Genomic DNA, 26,124 nt, shown 5'->3' with positions numbered 1-26,124 from the left:
TATACAAGTTGTATAAATTATTTCGAATTAATGTATACCTTGTAATTAATTGAATAACTGATATTAGTGATCTATTTAATATCACCTAACATTATATACATGCGAATTATTTCAAAAATAAATTGATAAAACATGGTTAATTGAGTCACATGTAGGAGCAAAATGGATGTACAAAACTATATGCTTTAATAACAACAAATAGCAATAACAATGCCCTTGGTTTTTTTTGCTTCAGATAGAAAGTGTTGAGAAATTAAGTTTTGGTATTTACAAGTTATGAAACTGAAATCGATAAACTGATACTAATGCGCTCAACCGAACCGATCTCGAGATATCAGTTTACCCTCGCTAAACTGACAAGTCAACCGATCTCAAGATATCAGTTTACCCTCGCTAAACTGACAAGTCAACCGCTCTCAAAGATATCAGTTTATCCGCGCTAAACTGATCCTAATGCGCTCAACCGAACATATCAGTTTACCTTGGCTAAACTGATCTTCTACCAGCTTATCATCGTACTATTTTTGGATATATCTCTCCGTACTCTGACACATTCACAGAAGATAGTGCTGCAATCCAAAGGGGAATGTCGGCCTCAGAAATTGTTCTTGAAAGTGACAAATGCAACGGGAATAATTTGAAATTCTATCTGAAGATCCATTTTGAATTTATTACCGTTAGCATCCAAAGGATATAAATAGAGATCTTGATCGATTGAAGATAGCAGCTGTTTTTGAAATCTTGCAAACAGCGATTACTGCGTAAACATCTGAAAATCTCAAAAGTGTGAAATACGATCAAGAGCTCGAAGCACAAACGCCTAAGTGTTATTCTGATCATCTAAGGATCAATTTTGTGTTAAGTCATTCGAGTTGTAATAATCGTTGTATTTATCAGTTTAGGACCAAAACTGAGTGAAATCTAGGAGTTCTTGTTTAGGCAGTGTATAAGTCCTAAACCGGATCGGGGTCTTGCAAATTGCTTGTAAAACTCAAAGTTTTCTAGTGCTATCTTTTCGAGGTGGAAGAATGGATGACGTAAGAGTGATTGAAATCTCCTAACATCCATAAACATATCTTCGTGTGATTTAGCAGTTTACCTATCCTTTACCTATCTTGCATAAAATGTTCGTGTCAAGGTGTTCAAATCTGTAACTTGACATATTTTCGCACATACTTTGTTTGTCAAATTACATTAGACATCAAAATAAACTTAAAGATTCATCACTAAACCGATTGAATTCTACCCCGTCTTATTTAAGTAGCTGTAGAGTGTATTCACCCCCCCCCCCCCCGCTACACTCCAAACCGATCCTAACAAGTGGTATCAGAGCGAGGTTTTTATCTTGTCTCTGAACACCTTATCAATATGACTTCATTCAGCAAGATTCATATGTTCTCCAAAGAGGACTTTGATGATTGGAAGATACGCATGCAAGCTCATCTATCAGCATTGGATGATGATATGTGGTTTGTCATTACTGATAGACCTATTACAATCACCAAGGTAAACACTATTGTGGCCATGTCTGGTGGTGGACCACAATATGTTGAGAAACCAAGGGTTGAATGGACTGCTGAAGATAAGAAGAAGGCAAATCTCGATAATGTTGCCAAAGATATTCTGTATAAAACTCTTGACAAGAATAACTTCAATAAGATCAAGATGTGCAAAACAGCAAAAGAAATTTGGGAAAAATTGATTCAACTTTGCGAAGGAAATGAGCAGACAAAAGAGAACAAACTGTCTGTTGCTACTCAAAAGTTTGATAACATCAAAATGAAGCCAGGAGAATCTATGGCAGGATTTGATGAAAGGGTCAGTTGCATTGTAATTGAACTCAATGCTCTAGGAAAGACATATCCTAATAGAGAAGTCATTCTGAAAGTAATTCGAGGCCTTCCCAAAGAATGGGATGTTAAGCAATGGCAATGAGAGAATCAAAGGATCTGAATAAACTGGAACTTCATGATCTCTTTGCTGATCTAAAAGCGTATGAGTTTGAGCTGAAAATTCGAGAAGATGATCATTCTACCTCTCAACTGACAAAAGCCTTAGCAGTAGTCAAAGTTGAGTCTCCAGCCCAAACTGAAAGATCTCCAGAATAGCTAAGTAGTGATGCAATGTCACTATTTGTAAAGAAGTTTGGGAAGTTCATCTGGAGAAATAAAAAATGATACTATAGAAGAAACTTTCAGAAGAAAGATGCAAATGAAGAACCAAGAGCATGCTTCAACTGTGGGAGAACAAGACATTTCATAGCAAATTGTCCTAAACCAAAGAAAGATGAAAGATCATCATAAAAAGGAAAGAAAAAGTTTGAAAGAAAGAAAAACTCGATATTTCAAACACTCTTCAAGAAAGAAGCATGAAACATTGGTGGCAGAAGATAGCAAATCCAAATGGGCAGAGACTGACAGTGAGTCAGAAGAATCCAACTACTCATCCAGCTCCAGTGAAGATGATGAAGAAGTAAAGTGTTTAATGGCAAATGATCATGAGCAAGCATCCACCAGTAAACATGTGTTTGACTTTAGCTCCGAAGAATTCACTAAAGAAGAGCTCATCATAGCTCTTCAAGATATGGCCAATGAGTACCACAAACTTTCCATAGCATTCGATGAAAACAAAGCAAAGCAAGAGGATCTGCAAGATACCTCAACTGAGCTCATTTGGGAACAGTCAGTTGAGAAACATAATATTGAGACAGGGATTTCCAAGATTAAGATTGAGAATGAGCAACTTAATATTGACTCTTTGAATCTTACAAAGGAAAATCAAAGACTAAATGATCTAGTAAGTTCATGGAATAAATCATTAAGTATGCTGACAGAGATGCATAGTTTACAAAAACCCTTGAGTGACAAAACTGGTCTAGGGTATGGTAAAACAAATGACATTAGGGAATCCAGTACTCTACCCAAACTGAATATGTGCAAAGGAAAGTATATACACTTTGTGCGAGCAGTTAGGGAAAATGAACATGATGAACCCACCCTTGTGAGTTGGAAGTCGATAGAGCAGAAAAACAAGAAAAGATTTGGTATCGGTTTCAATCCTGAGAAAACTACGGTTGAAACTTCTAAGCGTCCAGAACGGACTAATGCATATCAACCGAATCCTATGACAGGAAATAGAAATCTATATTACAATCAACGTCCTGTTCAGAACCGATATCGCCAACCCAAAGATTTTGGGAAGGGAAAATAACATATAGTATCACAAGCACATCACTCTCCACGACCTAGAACACAAAATTCAGCACACACCTATAGGAACACTAAAACTGGTAAACTGGTTAAAATGATCCATATTTGGGGGTTCCTAAAGGATTAATCCCTCGTGAAACCAAATAGATATGGGTACCAAAGTTATTTCAACTCTGTGACTGCAAGTAACAGGTGTTGAAGAAAATTCGGATGAATCGTGGTATTTAGACAGCGGATGCTCAAGACATATGACTGAAAATGCTAAACTGTTGTCTGAGCTGGTTAAAAGCAATGGCCCAACTATCACATTTGGTGATAATTCATAGAGTAGGACCGTGGGTAAGGGTAATATTATCCATTGTAATATAATCATCAAAGATGTCTTACTAGTTGAGAACTTGAAATATAATTTAATAAGTATAAGTCAGCTCCGTGATTATGAGCATTTGGTTGAATTTCAAAAACACTCATGCCTTGTTAAAAATGGTTCTGGTGATGTTATCTTAACAGGAAACAGGTGTGGCAACACATACAAAGTGTGTTGGAATGATCAGTCAAGCAAACCAGTCTGCCTCGTAGCTTCCAATCATAAGCGCAACTGGTTATGGCACAAGAGACTAAATCATCTTAACTTCAATGTTATTGTCAGTCTGAGTAAGCTTGAGCTAGTAGCAGGACTGCCAAAAATCGATTTTTCTAAAGACAAAGTTTGCTCAGCTTGTCAGTTTGGGAAGCAGGTTAGGTCATCGTTTAAAAACAGGGGTTATAACTCATCTACTCGATGCTTGGAACTGCTACATATGGACCTATTTGGTCCTATACCAGTAACCAGCTTAGGAGGAATGAGATATACTCTTGTCATCATTGATGACTACTTTCGTTTCACCTGAGTCATTTTTTTAAAATCAAAAGATCAAACTTCTCCTCAACTGATCAAGATTTTCAAAAGACTTTTTAATTAAAAATCTAGTAAGATTGACAGAATCAGGAGTGACAGGGGAACTGAGTTTGTCAATCACACTTTGTCTTCCTTTTTAGAGCACTATGGAATCAAACATGAATTCTCAGCAGCTAGAACACCACAACAAAATGGTGTTGAAGAAAGAAGAAATCGTACTCTAAAAGAAGCTGCTAGAACCATGTTATCTGACTCTAAAAGTGTCTCAAAAATTTAGGGCAGAATCTGTGAACACTGCTTGCTACACTCAGAACAGATCGATGATATGTAAGAAATTTTTGAAAACACCATATGAGATCTGGAATGGTAAACAGCCTAATGTGTCCTACTTTAAGATTTTTGGTTGTAAATGCTTCATTCACAACAACGATAAATATCATCTGACTGCATTTGATGCAAAGTTAGATGAGGGTATCTTTCTTGGATATTTTTCTATGAGTAAAGCTTATAGAGTCTTCAACAAAAGAACTCTGAATGTTGAAGAAACCATACAATCTGAGTTGAGGGAAAGGAACCTACAACATCGTAGGAGAGAGCCTACAGTAACGTAGGAGAATTGTTTTTCCATATAAAATTTTAATCGACTAATCTGCTATAAAAATGTTTTTACAAGTAAAAAATAATGTGTTTTGATTTCCATTGTTACTTTCGATTTTAAAGACATAAAAAAAACACATTTCAATTGTTTTTTAAAAATTATATTATTAAAGACTTTTAAGCAAATATTTTTAAAAAAAAAATTTAAAAAATATTATCCAAACATATACGTTAAGTTTTTTGGCTTGTAAGATACTAGAAATACTAAAAAAGGTTTTAAAGAAATCGTCCGGCCAACAACCAATATAAATAGCTAGAGTAATCATGGTAATTAGTTAAGATGATTGAAATAGGATAATTAATTTTATTTTAAAATGTTAATCCATGTTTACTTTGATGAATCAATTTTGTGATTGATATTATAATTAAGTGACGAGTTACAATTTTGTCATTTACTTATAATATATAATTATTGTTTGTATTTGTAAAATTGTTATTGTGATTTTTATTGAAGAATGTACATTATTATTAATCAACATGTAAATTATTATTTTAATTAACCAAAATTATTTATTATAAATATTATTTATTTTTTAAAATAAAAATTAATAAATTGAGTTAAAAAAAATTCCATGAATAAGGATAAAATCAAATGAAATGTATTGATCATATCTTAAATTATTAGAATTTTTATTCATCTTTTATAGTTTTTAAATGGATTTTTCATATATTAAAATCAAATGAAATGTATTAAATATATCTTCAAGTATTTGAAATTTATATTCATGTTTTATAATTTTTTGAAATAGAGTTTTCATATATTATTCTTTTGGGAAGTACAGGATAGCAATGCAAGTTTTTTTCAATTGAAAACGTAATTAATTAAAAATAATATTTATCACACCATTTATTTGTGATAAATCATCAACGTTTAAAGTTTAAGTTACGTAAAAAAGAATGAGTTTTATGAGTTAATATGGACCCTAAAAAACAAGTATATATAAGATTGATAAGATTATTAATATAATCATATACTTATCATAACAAGTAAACACAGTCGTATATAACCTATAATCTATAGATACTTTTAGGGAGTATTTGCAATAGATTGTAATTTTGTTGAAGTGATTAATTTATAAATTATAAAAAAGTTAAGAAAAATCAAAAGTTGGTAGTGTTTGAAAACAAATGTGAAAATCTAAAAATCAAAGTTGGTTAATGTTTGATAAATAAGTGATTAAAGTGATTTTAGCAATGACCTTCTTATTAGAATCACTTTTGGAGAATCATAATCATCACATGACTAGCTTTTGGATTTCAATTAAGTTAAGCATAAGCTAACACATAATCTAGGTTTAAGAAACACACAAAAATGATTTTTTTAAGCCAAAAGCTAACAATCACTTTTTTTTAGTGATTGCAAACACTCCCTTAGAAAACTCAGTTAAAAATCAACTTCTTAGCCACCCCGATACCATGTAAGGTTGTTTCGCGATTGGGATCATTTTATATCTATATATAGATGTAACTGGATAACAATTGTATCTTAAATCATTTATAAATTTATTTGAATAACTGGTGTCACTCATAAATCATAAATATAAAAAATACTATCATTTATAAAAAAACAAAATACATAAACTCAAAACAAAAAATAGAAAAGAAGACATCAACGGGTCAATTCAAGATTTCACCAGAAAAAAATTGCTGATTAGTGGCAAACATTTCCGTAGCTGATTCCATCGATGAACTCAGTGTTTCTTTTAGTGTTTTGAGATGGAATCATAACCATGGTACCTATATTTTTTGATACTTGGAGTAAATGTGGCCTAGCTTTCTTGTATAAGATCATTTGTCCTGACGCGAACGTTTACTCCTCCGGTGAGTATGGCCCGTCTTATGGGTATGCTGACGACGTCTCTTTGGCTCTTTACTGCAATGTAAAATCAAAACCCAGCATGAGTTTGAAAGCAAATTCTGAACAGATGATTCAACTGCCAGTTCCATTTTGATTTCTCAACACTTCCTTCTGAGCTAGTTACCGACGAAACTTATGTAGAAGTAAAATACGATGGATTTTTCATAGGGGTCCCACATCTCTTGCAGATTGTAAATGAGATCGGAAGGACATTAAAATGAAAAAATACTTAAACGCTTAAAAGATATCTGGAAAACGCTAACCGTAGAAGTAGCTTGGAAAGAACAACCAGGGGCATTGCCATCAAAACTGAAACCTAGATAGAAAAAGGTTGAGATAAAAACACAGATCTCATGAGATATAGCATTTCAAACTTAGGAAGTGCTACCCGTGTGCCAGACTTACCGTAAACCAAACAAATTTTGGTGTCGCAAGAGGTTTTGTCAATTCGTAACTTCTTAATGTTTTATGTAGAGTTGCTTGGACCTTCAAGATGGTAATATGTTAAATTTGAAGGGGAAAGATCAACTCAAGAAAAAAAAATAGAAGATAGATTTATTATATAGGCGACTACCATGGAATGGTATACGCGCACTTTTTTAGTGACCTTTTTATGGTAGCGAGCCACTTTCTTTGAGTAGGGCCTAAAAAATTTAAGTGCTTTATCAACATGAGGTTTAGCATTCTTTGAAACTTGATCTACGTACGGCTTTGTGAACATCTTTGCTTCCTGTTAAAATATCAATAGATAAAACTGAGCCAACTTGAGTTGACAATGTACTACTTCTAATCATCAAAGATTTTTATTGCATACCTGGAAGTATGGATCCGTGACCTCTAATACTTTTAACACATGTGGTTCAATGGCACTGTGAGCCACATGATAATAATCAACGGCTTGAGAAGAAAGTGATTGAAACAGTGGTTGAAATTCATTGACAAAAGTCTCGCAGCGTCTCTTGATAGTTGGGAACCATTTCTGCAAGCATATAATTGAAATATTAATGCATTTAATGAAGTGACAGATTGTAACGAAAATAAGATTACAAGAGCCACAATTTTAAAACAAGCGGCCATTAAAAGTTTACCACCAAAGACTAATGAGCTCCACCACATTCGAAAAATTCACCTTTTTCCATTGTCACGAGTAGCAGCAGAGAACCCTTTGGCCTCTACTAAACAAGAACCAGAATTTGAACCTATTTTGAACCCTGAAAATGAATGACATTTTCAAATAACTAACCGTTTTGAAAGTCTCTACGTAAGGCTGCATCCACTTTTCAACTTCAGATCTCTTCTTAAGAGCCTGAATGGGCATTATAAACAGAATGGTTACATATAAAATATCAAAATTTATGGAGCTTTTTGCATGGAAAGGCATCAAGCTTGGAAACAGATATATAAAATATAAATATAAATATAATATAATATAATATAATATAATATAATATAAATATAAAATATCAAAATGTATGCAACCTTTTTCATGGAAAGGCATCAAGCTTAGAAACAGATATATAAAACTCAAATCAAATGTAAAGGGCAAAAAAATGCATGATGTGAAAGCACACCACCTCTTGAATTGTCAGATCCAATACTGGTTTCCCATTATCATTCCAGTGCCTTATTACCAATGACTGCATGTTTAAGACAATTCATTAAGAGAAAGCTCCCTTAAACTTTTCCTCATAAGAGAAGTACATTACCTGAAAATGAACTAAATGAGTAGACAGCCAAGATGGCAACCAAGCTTGACGAACCTAGTCATAATTAGATTTAATCAAGTTAGTCTATGTAACACAAAGTACAAGAGCAACCATCCACAGCTAGTGAAATTATATATTCTTCATTGAACCATAACAGATTCTCATTCAAATTAATTCGAATCCATCAATTCTGAGGATGCGAGAGGCTTTTAAACGAACAGGCCAGCTCAGGCTTTTGTCATGTAAAATACATGTTAAATCTTTAAAACATGACACTACTGATCAAACTCTGGAACGTAGAAATAATGGGCGGACTAGCAAAGCAAACCAATCATGCAGATTGAATACAAGTGATGCAATGCCTCTCTCTAACCCATGCAAATCCAGTTCAGGACTCGGCACATCTCAATGGATTAAAGGAAATAGATGATTGCCCTTGTCCTATTTACTGAGTCAGTGAACAAAATTCTATCCCAATATCTATATTGCCAGCCCCATCAAAGCCACTACTTCCTAGCATCAGTTTCAGAAAAAATTCCAAATGAGAGTGCCACTACGGCAAATCTCAATCTAAATGTGCATCCATGTATGTCCTGTGGCAAATAATATATCCTCTAACATAAGCAAAACTTATTCACGATGTCATTTTCTTGGATTAACATGGATGACATCCATAACACAACATATTTAATCCTTGTACAACTTTCATTTTCAATACTTTCTTAAGTTGTATAGCATTAGTACTCAAAAAAAAAAAGTTGTGTAGCATTGCAAGTAATGACAGCTAATTTTATGCATTGATAGGTGTTTCCCTGTCAGAGCACGCATGAATTCAAGATGATAACCTGGAATTGCTAAATTGAAGGAAATTGGTAAAAATACAAAGATATGGATCACACAAAAAGGTTAAGATAACAGGCCACCTTCAATCTAACAATGTTGAACCTAGAATCAGAAAGCGGCAACTCTTACAAACAAGTTAAAAAAGGAGTCAAGATGAAGAAAGGAGAAAATAAAATCACCTCTTCTAGCTGTTTGGCAAGTGAAGAAGCGTGCAATTTAGCTTTCAGCATCTCTTCCTGTAGACGCCAACCGAAGCATCCGTTACACATGCACACAATGTATAACAAAAAGAAAAGAAGAAGTAATCTGGGGGTTGAACAAACCTCTGCCACTTGTAGAGCACGCTGAGCATTGCGGATCTTTAACTTTTGTTCGTCGTTTATCCTTCGGAGCTGTAACGAAGTGAAAGGCATAAACACTGGTAATCTCTTCCATCCAGAACATTCTCCTGGAAATAAAGATTTATACAACAATGAACGTACATTTTCAAGCTTCAAGTTCATCCCCTCGATCTGTTTCTCTGCTACATTTGCTCGAACTTCAAGATCATCCTTTCTCTGATTTTGTGCCTCAATCTCCTTCTTAAGATTAACAATCTATTCATAGAAGGACACAACAAAAAACAAAGCATAAATACAAATTAAAGATTTGCCAAGATAATATCTTTCCCGAATCCACGTAACTATGTTAACACCTGTTTCTTTATGTTGTTAATGCGAGCATCCACCTCTACCGGCCGGCCCTTCACATCTAAGGATGCCTTTTCCTAGAAAGAATGAAAAGAAAAAAGAAAATTCAACACATCACCATTTATTAAATCATTAAACGAGACTTCAAGAATATTGAGTATAAAATCTCACCCCAAGTGATTGCAATGTGCTCTGCAGTGAAGCCAATACATTTGACTTCTCATGGAAAACTCTCTCCAAACGCTCAACACTCCCATCCTTTTCTTTCAACTCGCCCGTTTTTTCCTCAATACTCTTTTCTTCAATCCCAAAACCATTAAAATAAAAAAAAAAACCAAAACTACTAAAAAAAATTCTCAATCATTTCATAAATCATGATCATGATAACCAACAATCAACAAACAATCATTTCACAATCCCAAATAAGAAAACACCCTATCAATACGGTTAGCCAGCGGTACACGATGAATTCGAAACAAAAAAAGCACATCCAAACTCAAATGAAATAGACAAGGTTGAAGATCTTCTTAATGTTCCACCAAAATAAGAATATGGTATCAATAAAAATCCAGTAAAGAAAGTAAATTATACCCAAATAAGAGATCTTTGACTTGAGTTGTTGCAGTTCCAGTTCAAAGGATGCATCGGCCGCCGTAGCTTGGGACACGGCGTCATTCCGGCCCTGAAAAGCAGCGGAACCTTCTTCTTCAACAAACAACGAGGATTCTGCATATGAAGTTCCCGCAAAGAGTACGGGCAGAAGAACAGCAACAAAGAGGAGCAGTTTTGGGGACGCCATTGAAATGAAACCAAAGGATTTGGAGCAGACGACAATACAGTCTATCGACGTTTCGGGAGTGGGACTCTCGTCTCTCGATTGACTGATTTTACCGTTTCACCCCTCTTTTATGGTTTTATGTGGTACTAGGACTAGGAGCCATACAATAGCCGGTTCCGGTCCAGGTCGGTAAACCGACGGTTTCGGTCCGGGTCCGGGTTCGGTGAACCGTCGGTTAAAGGTCTGGGCTAAACCGTGCCATTTTTTTTATAAAAAAAAAATTGCAGCGCCCTAGCGCTTAATTTGCAGCGCTGGGGCGCTAAACCTTCGAATTAAATTCGAAGGGGCAGCGTCCCAGCGCTGCCAATGCAGTGTTCAGCACTGCACCTTTGAAATTTAATTTATTAAATTTTTAAACAAATTTTTAATAAGACATATTCTTTAAATAATCTCAATCAAATATTTCATATCTCCATAATGAAAATCTATTACATTTATTAAATAAATAATATATTAGAATTTCAACATCTTAATATCTTATGACTTAATATTACAAATCTATTACATTTTATTCTACTTCACTCGCATTTCCTCCCGTCGTAGTTCCGGATGTTCCTTCGGTATCAACTTGGTCTTCTTCATCATTTTGAATATGTTGTGTTCGAGTAGCGGCTTTTGACCAATCATTGAGCAAACATTGGGCTTCCAAGTTTTCCGGCCTTAAGCTAGAACGTCTCTCGTCCAATGTATTTCCTCCAATACTAAATGCTTGCTCCACTGCAACTGTTGAAACCAGACAAGCTAGAATTTCTTTTGCCATTATAGCCAAAATTAGATATATTTGTGTTTTTTGCGACCACCATCTCAAAATGTCGAAGTTTTTCTCATCTGTATCACTAAAATCAAAAGTAGTGGTAAAATAATTCTCAAGTTCCTGACTGGAACTTGAGGATCCTCGTGGACGTTTCGTCCGTTCGCTTAATAAAAGTTGTGCTTTAGTAAGTTTAGAAGAAACATTAATAGTTGCAATGGATTGTGTTTCATGTGAAACAATTTGTCCACCATATTTGATGTTATATTCATTATAAATATCAAGTAAATGAGTTTTAATATTAAACAAAATCAATGAGATAGAAAGAATCGTTTTCGCAATAGGCTCCAAAGATTTATAATATAATGTTAACATGTCGCTTAAGCCATCTAATTTAAGTCTAGGATCTAAAACAAAAGCACATAAAAAAATTTCAGGAATGAGTAAAAAATATTTTTCTCATTTTGCTTTCATGACGAGAATACATTGAGATAAAGCACTATCATTCGAATTAACATGTTCATGAAAAATACAAGCAATGTTGCAACAATGTGTTAAAACTAAATGTGAAGTAGGGTAATAAACACCGGATAATTAGTCACTAGCATCATTAAAAACTTTTAAAATTTCACAAATACTAGTGCATATGTTCCATTGATTTGAAAACAAATAAATATCACGAGCTTGAACAAATTGATGAAAAAATGTACATAATAAATCTTTATATTCAAAAGAGGATAATAACAATTTATATGTTGAATTCCAACGAGTTGGAACATCTCGTGCAAACCGCTTAGGCTTCATACCATTTACTCTACAAAATTTTTCCCATTGCTTCATAACTTGAGGATGCGTCCATAAATAATGAATAGCGTTCCTAATTGGTTGAATATGTATGCCTAAACTTTTTAGTCCATCTTGAACACACAAATTTAAAATATGACATGTGCATCTAATATGAAAAAATTTGCCACCTAGTGATGGTTTACATATTTCAATAAGCTCACTAATACTAGAAGTATTTGCACTAGCATTATCAAAAGACATTGAAAAAACTTTGGTAGTAGATCATATTCTTCTAAAATAACAAATATAAGTTGCGAAATATTTTGTGCCGTGTGTGATTCGTTGAAACATCTATATGCAAGCAACTATTTTTGAATGTTCCAATTATTATCAATCCAATGACATGTAATACCCATATATGAACAACTTTGCCAATGATCACTCCAAATATCGGAACACAAAGAAACTTTATTATTCAAACTATAAAATTCCTTAATTAATTCTTTCTTTTGATCAACGACTAACTTTTTCATTGTGCGTTTGAGACTATTTCTTGGAATACGTCTAATAGAAGGATTTGCACTTGTAGAAAGCCAATTTTCAAAAGATAATTTATCGCTAAAACTAAAAGAAAGTTGTTCAACCGCACAAAATTTAGCTGTTTCTTCTCTAAATCTAGCTTCGTTATATTTAAATAGTTAAGATTCATTACCCGATTGAGAAGAGAATGCCGGAATTTGAGTCTGACCACGATCAATACCAATTTCCACCGGATGATTTTTCTCGATATGCCGCGTCAAAGTTTCATAACCACCTCCTTGTTTAAATTTGTAACATTTTGAACAATATTTGCATTTGGCTTGCAAATCACCGGAGGGAAACGTCACCTTGTCGAAGTGTTTAGTGAAGATATCGGATGTCGGGCGAGGCACCGCTCGAGTTTGTCTTTGAGAGGCCGCCGGATCGTTCATACTTTCTTGACTTGCATGATGACGTGGTGGTAGTGGTGGTTGTTCAATTTGTTGTCTTTGTTGCGCCTCTTGTCGAATTTTTTTGAATTTCATCATCGGAATATTCAAGATCAAATCCATCGACATTGAATTGAGGATACTCGACCTCGGGTGGTATGATGCTCTTTTCTTTTCCTTTTCCTTTGTCACCCCTACGACTTGATCCCGCTCCGGACATTTGTAATTGTATAAATATGAAAATAAATCAACAATTGACAATAAACCAATAATCGAAACTTGATATTTTTGATAATTCAAGAAATTAAAAGGAATTGAGAATAGAGAGAATGAAGAGAGAATTGTGTAAACAAAATGAAAGAAGGTTGGGGGTATTTATAGATAAAATCATGAAAAATAGGTTTTTTTTTTTTTAAAAAAAAAAATTAGCCGGTTGACCCGGCGTGTCAGCCGGGTCAACAACGGCCACAAGATCGTGGCCGTTGATCTCAACGGCCACGAAATCATGACCGTTGAATGATCCAACGGCCACTTGCTAGTGGCCGTTGGATCTGGGCGCCCTGATGGGCGCCACGTGTCCAACCCGCCGGGTTGGACGGTTCCAACCCGGCGGGTCGGACCCGTTCAACCCGGCGGGTTGGACCCGCCGGGTTGCCGGTTTTCCTAAGGGAAAATCGGGACCGGACCTGTAACACCCGGAAATTTTAAAACGTAAATCCGCATGCATAATTAGGAGAAATTAATTTTTAATTAAGGATTAAATGTATTTATGTGATATTATGTGATTTATATACATGATTTAATTTATTTTAGCATTTAACCCATAATTATGGAAATTCTAGATTTTTAAGGAATTTATTATTTTGATCGCGTAGATGGGACCGTGGATGGACGAGATACCAAAATTCTTAGCCAAAAATATTTTATGAGTTTATGAGCCTTAAAATAATATTTTAAGGTATTTTGTCAGGAAAAATATTAGTATTTAATTATATATTTATTTAAGGGTTGATTTTTAGCCAAAATAAGTCATTTTAATGACCTTTATTAAATTTTAAAAATTCCCTATTATAATATTTCGGTATTTAGCATTTCCCATCAGATTATTATTATTATTAGGGGTTTTTAAATATTAGTTTTATGGAATAATATTTATACTATTAGTAATATCTTTTTTTAACCTATTATCTACCAAAATTTAAAACAAATCAATCCCTAATCTACTCCAAATCCTAACAGCCGACTCCATCCTCCTCTCCAACCTTTCTTCACGCTTTCTTCAGAAAAATCACAGCCCCATAGCCGATCAAACCTCGTTCGTGAAGATTTTGGTCCGTTCGTCGTCCCGAAGACCCGTATACGCATCAACCTTCGTAAATCAATTAAAAAGGCATGTTTAAATCTTTCTTTTGGCCACCATATAAGCTATTAATCATGCATGACGTTTTTTTTCAGATTTCATATGGTTATTTCGAAATTATGCAATCTTATTGATGTTTGATGCATGTTTGAGTGTTTACTTGTCATGGCTCACGTTTTCTTCAGCATGGCTCGGTCCAGGGGCTTGGGGCTCGGGTCAGAGGTGAGTTAGGGTCCTAAGGATCGAACCATGGCTAGGTTATAGGCTGGTAAGGGGGCTGGCCGATCAGAAACTTGATGGAAGGGGCTGTAGGTGACAGTTTAGGGTTTGTTGGAAGAGTGGCTCGGCTGGTCATGCTAGGCCATGACCCAGCCAAGCCAAGGCTGGGTTCGAACCGGCAGGACCCTGGGAAGGTCCTGCCGGTGGCGCTCTGGCCGGCCATGGCCGAAGCAAGGCGACAGCAGCCCTGGAAGGGCTGCTGCTCGCGCAGCCGAGGACAAGGTGGAGGGGGGATCGGGTTTGGGCTGGGGTTGGGGCTGGGTCGGGTCTGGGTGGTCCGGGTTGGGTCTGTAGGGTAGTGGGTTGGGTCAGGTCGGTTTGGGTCCGGGTTAGGTGGGCCGGGCTCGAGTATTTTAATTTTTTTAAATATATTATGTTTTAATTGGTTTTTGGGCCAATTAATTAGAAATAAAATTATTTGGGCTTCCAAATAATTTTATTTGGGCTTTCAAAATTATTTTTAAGTTAGCCCAATGATTTTTATGGGCTCGTGGGCCATAGAAATTTTTGAGCCAGTCAATGATTTTATGGGTCAGCCCAATGAATTTTTAGGAATTAATTAGTTAATGGGCCTAAATATTTTTATTTAAGCCCAATAATAATTAAGTATTTTATTTTAGTAAAAATTATAATTTTTAAAATTAGTTATTTAGTTATGGGCTTTAAGTTATTTAATGGGTTTTAAGTTAGTTAAGAGGCTTAGTAGAGAGACCAGCAGTCTGGACCAAACCATGAAAAATAATTAAGTCCGAAATATATATTTAATTATTTTATGCATGAAGTTTATATTTTAAGTATAAGTATATTTATTATGAAAAATCAATTAAATATATACTACGGACAAATTTTTAGTGCATGCATTCATGAAATTTTATATGTTATGATTATGATTATGTATGAGTTGAGCAAAAATATTTTCTTGATGGAATTTGAAGTAGTGTGATATAAGGGTGGTTATCCACCATATGATATATGATTTATGCGGTAGTTTACTACCATAGGAGGTGATTTATCACCGCCACGTACGTTGGTTTATGAGACTGATCAGTCGGCACAGATAAGCATCACACTTACGGATATGACCATAGACTGTTTCAAAAATACCATGCTCAATTATGTTATGTATGATGAAGAAAGATGATGTTTATGATTAAGATTTATGTTTCAGTATTTATGTTATGAAAAATATTTTCATTCATGCTCATGTATCATGTATATGTATTAGTATGATTATGTGATGTATTATTTTAAACCTTGTTATCCAAGTTTAGACATGTTGAGCCCCTAGGCTCACTACGCTTATATGGTGCAGGTGAGACAGATGATTTTTTTTGTAGCTCCTATCGGTGGTGAGGACATATGAGCTCACGGAACATTGGCCCCGTGACCGTTTGATGATTTAGGATTTATTTCATATACATTTTTATTATGTTATTGATTTTTAAGCAAATTATACTATTACTTTAGTATTTCCGCACTTTGTGTTTTTGGAGCATGCAAAACTTATTTTTATTTCATGCTGATATTATTTATATGTTAGTTTGAATTACATATATGTATGGGCATATATGTATAGTATTATTTTTAGTATATAAAATAATTTTTCGCATTTATTAGTAGTAGATGTTTCAATTGATATCAAAGCACGGTCCTTGGAGGGTGTCCATCTGCCACGTAAAGCTCAGAAATCTCACTATCGGTCTGTAAGTTTTAATTGTTTTCTTAGGAATTATAAGGAGCATATGTAATGATTTAAGATTTTCATGTTAGTAAAGTTTTAGAACCCTTAAGTTATGCATTGCGATTTACGTAAAGAAAAATGTGGTGGTGCAGAATGCCTCCCAGACAGATGAATAGACGCAGAGGACCTCTACCTCCACCTCCGCAGAACCCTCTTTCAGCATTGGAGCAGGCCAATGAAAACATGATGGCTGGGATTACTGCTCTGTTGGAGCAGCAGGCGGCGCGCCCGAGGCTGTCACATGAGGAGGACGTGGCTGAGCGGTTCCAGAAGAAGGGACCGAAGGAGTTTTTGGGCACTACTGATCCGCTAGTTGCTGAGGGATGGATTCGATCCCTCGAGACCATCTTCGATTACATGGGGATTACTGATGCTGACCGGGTCAAGTGTGCAACCTATATGATGAAGGGAGATGCAGCTTTATGGTGGGAGGGCGCTATCAGGGGAGTACACCTTCCTACCTTGACTTGGGCAGAGTTCAGGCGTATCTTCTACACCAAGTACTTCACGGAGGATGTTCGCAGTCGCATGGTCCGAGAGTTTATGAGTCTCCGTCAGAGGGACAAGTCAGTGGTGGAGTACGTGAGTCAGTTTGAGAGGGGCTGTCATTTTGTGCTCTTGATTGCAGACAGTGCACCAGAGAAGCTGAGGCAGTTCATTGAGGGATTGCGGGCTGAAGTCAAGCATGACGTTCGGATGATGGACGTCACCACATATGAGGCTGCAGTTAGCAGAGCTTTGCGTTCTGAGGAGGGCAGAAAGGAGATTCAGAGAGAGCAGCAGGGTAAGAGGCAATTTCAGCCAGGATATCAGAGGGCAACTTCGCAGCCTCCTGCGAAGAAGCAGTACGTAGGGCCATCTAAGGGTCCAAATCAGCAGAGACCGCAGGGTCAGCAGCAGCAGAGGGGCGGGGCCCCTAAGACTGGAGGAGTTCCGATTTGCCCGCAGTGTCAGAAGCCGCACACCGGGAAGTGTTTAGTGGGGTCCAATGTATGCTATCTTTGCAAGGAGCCAGGGCATGTGTCTTACAACTGCCCGAAGAGGAAGAACACCACTGGGAGGGTGTTTGTCATGTAGGCTGAGTAGGCAGACCCAGATACCTCCTTAATCACCGATATATCCTAACTTATGCTTTTAAGAAATTTTTGGGAATTTACTTCATGATTTTAATTTGCATGGGTTATCTGTTTGCATGATTAGAGTAAGATGTATTTTTTTTACTTGTGTTTAATTAAGAGAAATATTTATAACTTTTATTGGGAGAGAGTAAGTTTAGTATGCGATTGTTGGGATTTTCTGCGTGCAGGGAGAATTCTAGTAGGAGGAAACTCCACGTATGCGTTGCTAGATTCAGGAGCTACGCATTCGTTTATCTTCCTGGAGTTTATCAGACGGATAGGCATTAAGCCCGAGGTTGCTGAAATAGGGTATGATGTAACCATGTCGTCTGGACAGGTTCTTTCTACCACTAGCATCTGCAGAGGCATGGAGATGGATTTACAGGGGCGCACTATCAGGGCAGATTTAGTGGTCCTACCGTTGACTGGATTCGATCTGATTTTGGGTATGGAATGGTTGTCAGTCAATGGGGCAGTGATTGATTTCTGGCAGAGAACAGTGGCAGTGAAACCAGAGGAGGGCGACCAGTTTGTTTTCTATGCATCTTCGAGCAGTGAGATCTCGCCGATGATTTCTTATACACGTGCTAGGAAGTTATTGAGACGTGGTTGCCAGGGGTTTCTTGCCAGTTTAGTCACATCAGCAGTGCCACCTACCAGTTTCCTAGCAGAGATAGAGGTGGTACGTGACTTTCCAAATGTTTTTCCCGATGACGTTGCAGGAATTCCACCAGCGAGGGAAGTGGAGTTCAGCATTGAGTTGATGCCGGACACTATGCCTATTTCTAAGGCACCGTATCGACTCGCTCCTACAGAGATGAAAGAGTTGAAGGAGCATATTCAGGAGCTGTTGGAGAAGGGCTTTATTCGCCCTAGCTTTTCGCCTTGGGAAGCTCCAGTGTTGTTTGTGAAAAAGAAGAATGGTACATGAGGCTTTGTATCGATTATTGAGAGCTCAATAGAGTCACAGTGAAGAACAAGTATCCACTGCCGAGGATTGAGGATTTGTTTGATCAGTTGCAGGGAGCTTCGGTTTTCTCTAAGATCGATCTGCGATCTGGCTATCATCAGTTGAGGATCAGAGATGCAAATGTGTCCAAGACTGCTTTCCGGACACGCTATGGGCATTACGAGTTCTTGGTAATGCCGTTTGGTTTGACCAACGCTCCAGCGGTTTTCATGGATCTCATGAACCGCATATTTCAGCCGTACCTTGATCAGTTCATCATAGTCTTCATTGATGATATCTTGATCTACTCGAGGAGCATTGAGGAGCATAGACAGCACTTGCAGACAGCATTTCAGACTTTGAGGGAGCATCGATTGTATGCGAAGTTCAGTAAGTGCGAGTTTTGGCTGGAGCAGGTGGCATTTCTAGGCCACGTGGTTTCAAGAGTTGGGATAGCAGTGGATCAGACGAAAGTGCAGGCAGTGCAGGATTGGGGAATTCCGAAGAATGCTTCAGAGATTCGCAGTTTCTTGGGTTTAGCAGGCTACTACTGGAAGTTCATCAAGAGTTTTTCTTCTATTGCAGTACCCTTGACTTCCTTGACCAAGAAAAATGCGAAGTTTATATGGAGTTCAGACTGCCAGAGGAGCTTCGATCAGCTTAAGGAAGCACTCACTACTGCGCCAGTGTTGGCAATGCCAGTGCCCCATGAGGAGTTAGTGGTGTTCACGGATGCGTCTAAACTAGGCTTAGGCGCTGTGCTTATGCAGAGGGACAGAGTCATTGCTTATGCGTCGAGACAGTTGAAGATTCATGAGCAGAACTATCCGATGCACGATTTGGAGCTTGCTGCAGTGGTCTTCGCTTTGAAGATCTGGAGGCACTATTTGTACGGTGAGAAGTGCAAGATTTTCACAGACCACAAAAGTCTCAAGTACTTCTTCACTCAGAAGGAGTTGAACATGAGACAGCGCCGATGGTTGGAATTAGTGAAGGATTACGACTGCGACATTAGCTACCATCCGGGCAAGGCTAATGTGGTGGCCAATGCATTGAGTCGAAAGACTTCAGTGGTATCCTGTTTGACAGTACAGTTGCCACTTCAGGAGGAGATACAGAGATTCGGTTTGGAATACTATTCGGGCGGTCACGCACCGAGTTTGGCAGTGTTAGTAGTACAGCCGAATCTTCGAGATCGTATCAGAGAGGGACAACCTGCGGATGAGGAGTTACAGCGGTTGAAGCAGAGAGATGAAGCCAAGGGTAGTCTCATTTATACTGTCATTGATGGCATCGTTCAGTACCGAGGTCGTATGTGGGTACCGAACATTGATCGGTTGAGGACCGAGATCTTGGCAGAGGGTCACACATCTCCGTATTCCATTCACCACGAAAGTACGAAGATGTATAGAGATTTGCAGTCATTGTATTGGTGGCCCGGCATGAAGAGAGATATTGGTCGATTTGTATCTGAGTGCTTGACTTGTCAGCAGGTCAAGGCAGAGCATCAGCGTCCGGCAGGGTTGCTTAAGCCTCTACCCATTCCGGAGTGGAAGTGGGAGAACATCACTATGGATTTTTTAGTGGGTCTTCCGAGGAGTGTCAGAGGCTGTACAACTATTTGGGTGATCGTGGATAGACTCACCAAGTCAGCTCATTTCTTGCCGGTGAGGACTACTAACTCCTTGACACAGTATGCAGAGCTTTACATCAAGAATATTGTTAGACTGCATGGCATACTAGTATCGATAGTATCAGACCGGGATCCGAGGTTTACATATGCTTTTTGGAAGAGTTTACACACAGCATTGGGGACTAGATTATTGTTCAGTACAGCGTTCCATCCCCAGACAGATGGTCAGTCTGAGAGAGTGATCCAGGTTCTCGAGGATCTACTGAGAGCTTGTGTCATCGACTTTCAGGGCTCTTGGGAGACTAGATTACCGTTGGTGGAGTTTACCTATAACAACAGGTTCCAGGCATCTATAGGTATGGCTCCTTATGCAGCTCTCTACGGGAGGAGATGCAGATCTCCCGTGCATTGGAATGAGGTCGGTGAGAGGATTCTACTTGGTCCCGAGATTGTACAGCAGACTGCAGACATTGTAATTCAGATTCGGGATCGTATGAGGACTGCTCAGAGTCGTCAAAAGAGTTATGCTGTTACTCGACGACGAGATCTTGAGTTTGCAGTGGGTGATCATGTGTTTCTGAAGATATAACCTATGAAAGGGGTGGTGAGATTTGGTCGAAGAGGTAAGCTGAATCCGAGGTATATTGGGCCTTTTGAGATCTTGGAGAGAGTTGGCACGTTGGCCTACCGTTTGGCTTTGCCACCAGGACTTGCAGCAGTGCACAACGTCTTCCATGTATCCATGCTTCGGAGATACGTCTCGAATCCGGCACATGTACTAGATTACGAAACTTTGCGGTTAGCACCGGATCTAGTATTTGAGGAGAGGCCTGTTCGGATCTTAGCCAGAGAGGAGCGGAGACTGAGGACGCGGGTCATACCGATGGTCAAAGTCCAGTGGTTGAATCACTCCGAGGAGGAAGCCACTTGGGAGACCGAGGCAGACATGAGAACTCGCTACCCAGAGCTATTCGGGTAAGTACTTTAATTTCGAGGACGAAATTCAATTTAAGGGAGGGAGAATTGTAACACCCGAAAATTTTAAAACGTAAATCCGCATGCATAATTAGGAGAAATTAATTTTTAATTAAGGGTTAAATGTATTTATGTGATATTATGTGATTTATATGCATGATTAATTTATTTTAGCATTTAACCTATAATTATGGAAATTCTAGATTTTTAAGGAATTTATTATTTTGATCGCGTAGACGGGACCGTGGACGGATGAGATACCAAAATTCTTAGCCAAAAATATTTTATGAGTTTATGAGCCTTAAAATAATATTTTAAGGTATTTTGTCAGGAAAATTTTAGTATTTAATTATATATTTATTTAAGGGTTGATTTTTAGCCAAAATAAGTCATTTTAATGACCTTTATTAAATTTAAAAAATTTCCTATTATAATATTTCGGGATTTAGCATTTCCCATCAGATTATTATAATTATTAGGGGTTTTTAAATATTAGTTTTATGGAATAATATTTATACTATTAGTAATATCTTTTTTTAACCTATTATCTACCAAAATTTAAAACAAATCAATCCCTAATCTACTCCAAATCCTAACAGCCGACTCCATCCTCCTCTCCAACCTTTCTTCACGCTTTCTTCAGAAAAATCACAGCCCCATAGCCGATCAAACCTCGTTCGTGAAGATTTTGGTTCGTTCGTCGTCCCGGAGACCCGTATACGCATCAACCTTCGTCAATCAATTAAAAAGGCATGTTTAAATCTTTTTTTTGGCCACCATATAAGCTATTAATCATGCATGACGTTTTTTTTCAGATTTCATATGGTTATTTCGAAATTATGTAATCTTATTGATGTTTGATGCATGTTTGAGTGTTTACTTGTCATGGCTCACGTTTTCTTCAGCATGGCTCGGTCCAGGGGCTTCGGGCTCGGGTCAGAGGTGAGTTAGGGTCCTAAGGATCGAACCATGTCCAGGTTATAGGCCGGTAAGGGGGCTGGCCGATCAAAAACTTGATGGAAGGGGCTGTAGGTGACAGTTTAGGTGGCCCGGCTGGTCATGCTAGGCCATGACCTAGCCGAGCCAAGGCTGGGTTCGAACCGGCAGGACCCTGGGAAGGTCCGGCCGGCGGCTCTCCGATCGGCCATGGCCGGAGCAAGGAGACAGCAGCCCTGGAAGGGCTGCTGCTCGCGCAGCCGAGGACAAGGTGGAGGGGGGATAGGGTTTGGGCTGGGGTTGGGGCTGGGTCGAGTCTGGGTGGTCCGGGTCAGGTCTGTAGGGTAGTGGGTCGGGTCAGGTTGGTCCGGGTCTGGGTTAGGTGGGCCGAGCTCGAGTATTTTAATTTTTTTTAAATATATTATGTTTTAATTGGTTTTTGGGCCAATTAATTAGAAATAAAATTATTTGGGCTTCCAAATAATTTTATTTGGGCTTTCAAAATTATTTTTAAGTTAGCCCAATGATATTTATGGGCTCGTGGACCCATAGGAAATTTTGGATCAGTCAGTGATTTTATGGGTCAGCCCAATGAATGTTTAGGAATTAATTAGTTAATGGACCTAAATATTTTTATTTAAGCCCAATAATAATTAAATATTTTATTTTAGTAAAAATTATAATTTTTAAAATTATTTATTTAGTTATGGGCTTTAAGTTATTTAATGGGCTTTAAGTCAGTTAAGGGGCTTAGTAGACAGACCAGCATTCTGGACCAAACCATGAAAAATAATTAAGTCCGAAATATATATTTAATTATTTTATGCATGAAGTTTATATTTTAAGTATAAGTTTATTTATTATGAAAAATCAATTAAATATATATTACGAACAAATTTTCAGTGCATGCATTCATGAAATTTTATATGTTATGATTATGATTATGTATGAGTTGAGCAAAAATATTTTCTTGATGGAATTTGAAGTAGTGTGACATAAGGGTGGTTATCCACCATATGATATATGATTTATGCGGTAGTTTACTACCATAGGAGGTGATTTATCACCGCCACGTACGTTGATTTATGAGACTGATCAGTCGGCACAGATAAGCGTCACACTTACGGATATGACCATAGACTGTTTCAAAAATACCATGCTCAATTATGTTATGTATGATGAAGAAAGATGATATTTATGATTAAGATTTATGTTTCAGTATTTATATTATGAAAAATATTTTCATGAATGCTCATGTATCATGTATATGTATTAGTATGATTATGTGATGCATTATTTTAAACCTTGTTATCACATGTTGAGCCCCTAGGCTCACTACGCTTATATGGTGCAGGTGAGACAGATGATTTTTTTTGTAGCTTCTACCGGTGGTGAGGACGTATGAGCTCACGGAACAGTGGCCCCGTGACCGTTGGATGATTTAGGATTTATTTCATATACATTTTTATTATGTTATTGATTTTTAAGAAAATTATACTTTTACTTTAGTATTTCCGCACTTGGTGTTTTTGGAGTATACAAAACTTATTTTTATTTCATGCTGATATTATTTATATGTTAGTTTGAATTACATATATGTATGGGCGTATATGTATAGTATTATTTTTAGTATATAAAAAAAAAATTCCGCATTTATTAGTAGTAGATGTTTTAGGACCGCCTATTGGCCGGTCCGGTCCCGGTTCCGGGTCGAGCCTGTTGACCCGGTTAACCGGCCCGTTGACCACGGTCCGGTTCCAGGCCCAACCCGGCCCTTGGCCAGGTCTAGAGCCATCTCCCATTATTGTTATTTTCAATGGGTTCAATGGGTTGACCTCGAAGGATATCCCATTTCAGAGATTCATCGAAGGGTATCCCATTTCACTAGTCAGAGTTTCACTAGCTCATGTGAAGGTTAAATCGAGGGATGTGCACGAGCGGCAGAGACTTGAAGGAGGGAGCAACATGGCCAACCCCCAAATATACCCCATAATATTTCAGCAAAGAATATGCTTCACACGAGGATCGAACCCGCAACTTTAGGAATCTCTTTTCACGTCACCTCAGGGCTTACCAACTCGCTTATGCTCCTGTGGGCCTCTTATTATTGTTATTGATAATATTTCATGAAAAATTTTGATTAAGAAATTAAAATGTAAACAATTTAATTTTACAATGACTAATAAGAATAACGGAAAAAAGTACTTTTTTAAACCAAAAAAGTACTTTTAAAAACTATAAAATAATTCTTTAAATTAAACATATGTCTTCTGATGTTATTTTATATAATTAATGATAAAAAATAGTAAGAATGAACATTTAAACGAATAATTGAAATACAAATTAGCTAAATTAATTATATACCATACAATTAGAAATCAAACAAATTATGTTATAAATTAATTTGAAAAACTTCCTTAAATCCAATTCCCATTAGATTCCACGGAAACTATTCTTGCATATATCCAAAAACTACCAACATGTAAACAATAGAAATAAATAAATCAGTTACATTTACCCAAATTATTATTTAAATTTTAATTATACCTCATCGTTTTCGGACACTTGTTTTATAGTCTTAAAATATTCTTTGAATTGCTAAGTTCATCAATAATAGTTTGGGCAGATGGTAATGACATTCGTTGGAGTACTAGCCGAGGTGATCCTAAATCCGAAGAGACATTGACTTTATGTAAAGAACCAAAAGCAATTCTTTTATTCTTAATAAAAGAATAAGAATAATGTTTCAAAATTCAAGTATTTCCTTGAATTCACCATTTAATATCAACTTTGTGATACAAAATGTATTGAAACGCCTACTTCTCTCCTATACTCGCACAACACATTTAAAGAACCACAATCACCAGCTCATCACCATTGGTAAAAAAGTTGATCATTTCATCAACATAATTTTCTCACAAAGTGCATGGTAACTTATTGTGCCTAACAATAATTAATAATACAACATGAAATCCATCTATGTTAAAATTACTAGTTAAAAAAATGGGATAGAATAAAAATATAATTTTTTTACTCTAAATCTACAATGACAAAATCAATTAGTTTCGTAGGACGTCCATTAATTTCTTTATTTTTAGGACAGTCTCTTGAAACCATTACGTCAATGACATCTAGAAAAAAAAAAGATAAATACAAATAGTTGTCAATTGATCCAAAAACAAAAATTAAAATATAATAATAAAAAGCTAAAAATATTTATTAAGTTCACAACACTTGAAAAATAATACATACCAAAAGTTATGTTTCATCAATGACATCTGCTCTTCAAATCTTTGAAGCTCTTGAATTCAAAAAACTTTGACGAAAAACGATCATCTTCTATCTTGCACACATTTGTTTTATTGATAAGATTTATTTTGTATTTATTTGACGTGGTCTTGCACTTCATTATATTATGGGCGACAATCATATTCTTGATAGTATAAAGATGACCTTCTTTGAGTATTGAATTCAATTTATCAATGACACCATATTTTACGGTTGCATGTATGCGTGTTCTCTAAAAAATCGAGAAAAAATTATAATAAATCGAATATGGATATAAATCACAAAAAATTTATGTATATCTCAACATCCTGAAATATGCATTCCATGATGTGATCTTCTTTGTTTTGATATGTAGGCGGATCATAACAACGTATAACCTTAGTTTGAGCGCCCAATGTCATTGTGAAGGGTCCAGTTCACGGATAACTCTAAACAAATGTGCTATTTGGTTTGCAATTGAGAGGTGATTATTTTATTAAAGTTGAATTAAATGTTATATCAGATTTTTTGCACTATAAACCATATTTATACATTAATTCAATTCATTATTGGAAATGTTCGAATTTATAATCTTGCACAAGAGTATAAATTCTAAACTTAACAAACATAGAACATTTACAATAATATACGGTATATTATTGT

At 36.7% G+C, this 26,124-nt stretch overlaps 3 protein-coding genes across 5 annotated transcripts; 2 read left to right on the top strand and 1 right to left on the bottom strand.

Moving 5' to 3' along the window:
* Positions 1–1,368: 1,368 nt before the first annotated feature.
* On the top strand, positions 1,369–1,935 carry LOC140889017 (uncharacterized). The gene has a single exon (XM_073296711.1). It carries the CDS (start codon positions 1,369–1,371, stop codon positions 1,933–1,935), a length of 567 nt encoding a protein of 188 aa, XP_073152812.1.
* Positions 1,936–6,250: 4,315 nt separating this feature from the next.
* LOC140891281 (uncharacterized) lies at positions 6,251–10,723 on the bottom strand. Of its 3 annotated transcripts, none has more exons than XM_073299695.1 (14): positions 10,452–10,723; positions 10,032–10,159; positions 9,866–9,937; positions 9,654–9,767; positions 9,495–9,563; positions 9,351–9,407; positions 8,329–8,382; positions 8,197–8,259; positions 7,866–7,928; positions 7,437–7,601; positions 7,197–7,352; positions 7,028–7,108; positions 6,886–6,938; positions 6,251–6,637 (listed from the first exon to the last, which is right to left on the bottom strand). In XM_073299695.1, exons 1-14 carry the CDS (start codon positions 10,657–10,659, stop codon positions 6,553–6,555), a joined length of 1,368 nt encoding a protein of 455 aa, XP_073155796.1. In that variant the 5' UTR covers positions 10,660–10,723; the 3' UTR covers positions 6,251–6,552. The 3 variants fall into 3 exon arrangements, with proteins under 3 accessions (XP_073155796.1, XP_073155797.1, XP_073155798.1); XM_073299696.1 differs by having other exon boundaries at positions 7,218–7,352; XM_073299697.1 differs by having other exon boundaries at positions 7,230–7,352.
* Positions 10,724–14,859: 4,136 nt separating this feature from the next.
* On the top strand, positions 14,860–18,632 carry LOC140889016 (uncharacterized). Its single transcript, XM_073296710.1, has 4 exons — positions 14,860–15,108; positions 16,800–17,656; positions 17,975–18,496; positions 18,578–18,632. The coding sequence occupies exons 1-4, from the start codon at positions 14,860–14,862 to the stop codon at positions 18,630–18,632; spliced, it is 1,683 nt and encodes a 560-aa protein (XP_073152811.1).
* Positions 18,633–26,124: the final 7,492 nt, after the last annotated feature.

Source organism: Henckelia pumila, chromosome 3 (assembly GCF_033568475.1).
Source record: "Henckelia pumila isolate YLH828 chromosome 3, ASM3356847v2, whole genome shotgun sequence".
In the NCBI taxonomy this organism is placed as follows: Eukaryota; Viridiplantae; Streptophyta; class Magnoliopsida; order Lamiales; family Gesneriaceae; genus Henckelia; species Henckelia pumila.
Note: the sequence above shows the minus strand (reverse complement) of the source record. Positions and strands in the feature narration are given on the sequence as shown.